The 3787-nt window shown below is 35.1% G+C and overlaps 1 protein-coding gene across 1 annotated transcript; it reads right to left on the minus strand.

Annotated features, from left to right (window-relative positions):
* Window positions 1-640: 640 nt before the first annotated feature.
* LOC117169866 lies at window positions 641-2370 on the minus strand. Its single transcript, XM_033356374.1, has 3 exons — window positions 2311-2370; window positions 1923-2251; window positions 641-910 (listed from the first exon to the last, which is right to left on the minus strand). The coding sequence occupies exons 1-3, from the start codon at window positions 2339-2341 to the stop codon at window positions 641-643; spliced, it is 630 nt and encodes a 209-aa protein (XP_033212265.1). The 5' UTR covers window positions 2342-2370.
* Window positions 2371-3787: the final 1417 nt, after the last annotated feature.

The following is a 3787-nucleotide window of genomic DNA, read 5'->3' on the forward strand; positions in this document are numbered from 1 at the left end:
TTCAAATTTAGGAAATATTCGATTTCCGGATTATGTTTGGCCCAATGAATATGCGTATCAAAACAGAGAATACAAAATAAACCACCCAATTCTCTCATGACACGTTCGGTAGAGTTGGTTTGAGCATGCCTAGCCGAACAAAAAATTAGTTTAATTCCAGTTTCACGCAATCTTTTCGTCCATACTGGTAATGTAAATTCAGTCCCATTATCTGCTAATAATCTCTTGGGCTTCCCCATATCCATTATGTGTAGATGACAATTATTTTCATCACAGTTTTATTGTGATTCTTTTTTATAGGATATAGCTTAACATACCTTGAGAGGTGTGGCGTTGAAATAAAAAAGGCCAAAGCCTTATGATCAGTACTTACAGCAAACTCTCTTCCCAATAAAAGAACTCTGAGTTTGGTTATTGAATAAGCGATAGCATCAAACGCCGTTTTGTATTTCTCAGTCTAATTCTACGAATATTCTTTTTTCATGACATGACGAAAAGGCCATCGGTGGACTATCTATTCCTCAAGACCTGCACCCGGCCAAGAATGACAATTCCTCTTATAGAACTCAGAGCCTCTTTATACCCATAGCGAAATGCGTTGCCTGGACTGATTCTCAAATAGTACTGCATTGGATGTGATCTACTGAGCCCAACGGAAACGCTTTGATAGATAAGTATATCGAAAATGTTCAGGTGCTGCTGCCGGCGTCATTCTGGCGCTATATTCCGACGGAATCCAACCCAGTAGATTTGGCAAAGCGTAGCGTTGAACTTCCTCGACTATTATCCCTCGAGTTGTGATGGACTGGTCCTGACTGGCTTTCCTCTTCCAATGGCAAAGGTTTGTCGCGCACTCAAGAGCTTCGAAACTGAACTCTTGGGTCGATATTAGGATCTCGGAAGACTCCTGCTAGTCGTCGCATATAGGCTTCGTTGGATTAAACATCGCTGAAAGACCGCGGCCCCTGTGCTCAAAAGCAATTTTATCACTATTAATGAATTGATGGCTGCATTTCATGTCTGCGTTCGCCTACAGAATTCCGGCTGATTGTATGCAGAGCAACATCCACTAGTAATCGAAAAAAGAAACTTCGCTCTGACTTGGCAGAATGTGTTATTTGTATTCGTTTTCGAATTCGGCCGTCCAACTGCATTTTGAACTCGTTGGCGATTGTTGTAAGGTTCTCAGGGCTAGATAGGGCAAGCATGACTCACCGTTAGTCACAGTCAACAGTTGGTAGTGGATGACTAGGTTATTCTGACAAGGAACCCTTACAAGGTGTCCGCCTCCAATTTTCTTGAAATTTCAATATGTTGTAGGGTACGAAGAAGTAAGAAATAAGCAATTTTTTTTATCGGTGGAAAAACGATTCTAAGGGGTGAAACTGACCCTCGAAGTTCACCCTAAAAATCGAATTTTTTTCATATCTCAACAAAAAATTTGAATATTGATATCATTTCAACGGCAAAATATTCGGCATGAAATGCCCATTCTTTGACAATCATTTTTAAGTTAAGGGGTTGCAACCCTTAATTTTTTAAAAGAAAAATTCCCTTTTTTGTGGATTTTTCTTTTATCAATAACTGATTTATTTTATTCTTAAAAAATTAATCAAGTGACACAACATTAATAGATTCTTTCAAAGCAATATATCTGATTAACATAAGCTAGTTTTAAGAAAGACTTACATGTACACTCACGGTACATAATTTGTACAGTAATGAAAATGTTCGAAATAATGTTTAAGGCACAAGGATTTTCGACACCTTGCACATCTAATAATAGCAACATTCGTACATCCAGGAATCTCGCATAAAGCTTGGTCTGACTACGTAAATCCAAATTCAACAGGATTTTCGAAATGTATAGGTTTTTTATCTATATATCCACTCTTAAACCAAGAATATTTGAAAAGATTTACATATCTAGGCGATGACAGTTGGTTGTGAGTGAGCGAATGTAACTTGATGACATTGTTTCTCATATGTAAATATAGGTCGCCATTTAATAGTATAACACTGTCGGAAAAATGTCTCACAAAATTTTTCCATATTCTGAAGCCGAATACGTCCAAAGGTTGAAATTTTCCCGTCGTACCTTTAGGTATCTTTAATAAATGAATCTCTTTATCTTTCGAAGCAGCCTCTTGAACAGCTTCTGGACAATGTCCGCTCCATGAATCAAGCAGTAATACACTTCTACTGCCAACATTAGGATAGAAAACTTCTTTCAACCATGTTTTAAAATGTTCTGAAAATTGAAGTATGCTGTGAATATTGGAAAAATTAATATTGTTAAAATCTACATACCTTTAGTTAATTTACCAGATTTAGATGCCATAACATAAACATTGTTTGGCCTAAATAAATTTTTTTTGCACTGTTGGTCCGAATTCATTTGATGTTTCTTTCATGACTAAAAAAGGGGTGAAAGTAATTTTCCTTCAGCATTTATCGTTGGTTGGATTGTGTAACTGTGGGTTATTGCAGAAGTAGATTGAACAATACACTCTACTTGTTTTGTTCCCTCCTCTGCTAGTGTCCGTTTTGAATGAATTTCCAACTCGAAACCACTTTGATCCGAGTTATAAACATTTTCCGCTCCATATTCATCGATATAATTTCGTGTTTTAAGCACAAACTTTTCCGCCTCAGCTTTCAATTTTGACTCATCGCGTAAAGTTTTTTTTGTAATAAATTTATTTATTTTTCTGTCCACTATTCTGTGCTGTTTTTTAAATTTATACAACCAAGAATTTGAGGCTTTAAAACGTATATCATGAAAATCGATATTCTTTTTGGCTTGCAATGCCCATTTTTGGAGATCGGTGTCATGAATAATATTACCTACTTCAATAGATTCTTTGAAATTTTTCAGTACGGATTCAGAAATTGCAGCTAGTTTTTCTTTATAAGTACCACCTTTATTAATCTGACTTGCCCAAGGACGTAATTGACGTTCAGACGACACTTTTTTATACTTCTGTCTAACAGTATTGATGCTCAAATTTTTTGTTTTACCCGATCTCCAATACTCAACGGCATTCTTTTTGTATTCATAACTCAATTCTTCATTATCTGCAACACACCTATCATTATCCGTTGGTTTGTACCATATATCATCTTCAATGGCCATTGCTTCGCAATTTTTAAACTTTTCTTCAAATTCAAGCGTCTTGTCTTCTAAAACTTCCATTCCATTAAAATTGTCTATAGAATTTAAAAGAACTTTTTCAATATTTTCTGTTAACTCAAGTTCTGCATTATTGATAGGGGTATTTTTTATGTCCATAGTTTGAAATGTTGCCAATAGAAGGTTAATAAGATTTACTGGATTAATTCTCATTGTTATTGTAGGCTGCTTATCAGTCAATCCAAAAGTATTATAGTACTGAAATGCGTAAAATAATATTTTAGCAAGGCAACATGTTTTCTTATTTCATTAGTTGAAATAATTTTACAAAGGGTATACTTATTACGATTCAAAAAACGTTAGTTAACTATAATTAAATATTGTACCTTAGCCAATTGAAATAATCTGAAAAGTATTTTTACTTGCTCCTCATTAAATTGTATTTTTTTCGTCCACACTTCGTTTGTAAAACTATCAAGAGTCCGTAACTTGTTTAATTAGTGAAATGAATGCAATAAATATGCAGTGAATGAAGTACACTTAAATATTCATAATCGACTAAAAATCCAGTGTTTACCAGTGGAACTCTAACAATAATCTCTGCACCGGCCGACTAATTTTGACAAGAAGCGCGATAACATATGGCCTTGCAGA

Source organism: Belonocnema kinseyi, chromosome 3 (genome assembly GCF_010883055.1).
Source record: "Belonocnema kinseyi isolate 2016_QV_RU_SX_M_011 chromosome 3, B_treatae_v1, whole genome shotgun sequence".
NCBI classification, from domain to species: domain Eukaryota; kingdom Metazoa; phylum Arthropoda; class Insecta; order Hymenoptera; family Cynipidae; genus Belonocnema; species Belonocnema kinseyi.

What these genes read in the sequence shown, in the direction of transcription:
- LOC117169866 (XM_033356374.1), bottom strand. Translation starts at nt 2,341, where the DNA reads ATGGCATCTAAATCTGGTAAATTAACTAAAG. An exon ending in ATCTGGTAAATTAACTAAAG is followed by an intron (nt 2,252 to 2,310) that starts GTATGTAGATTT and finishes TTCAATTTTCAG; the next exon opens with AACATTTTAAAACATGGTTG. An exon ending in AACTGTCATCGCCTAGATAT is followed by an intron (nt 911 to 1,922) that starts GTAAATCTTTTC and finishes TGCGACGACTAG; the next exon opens with CAGGAGTCTTCCGAGATCCT.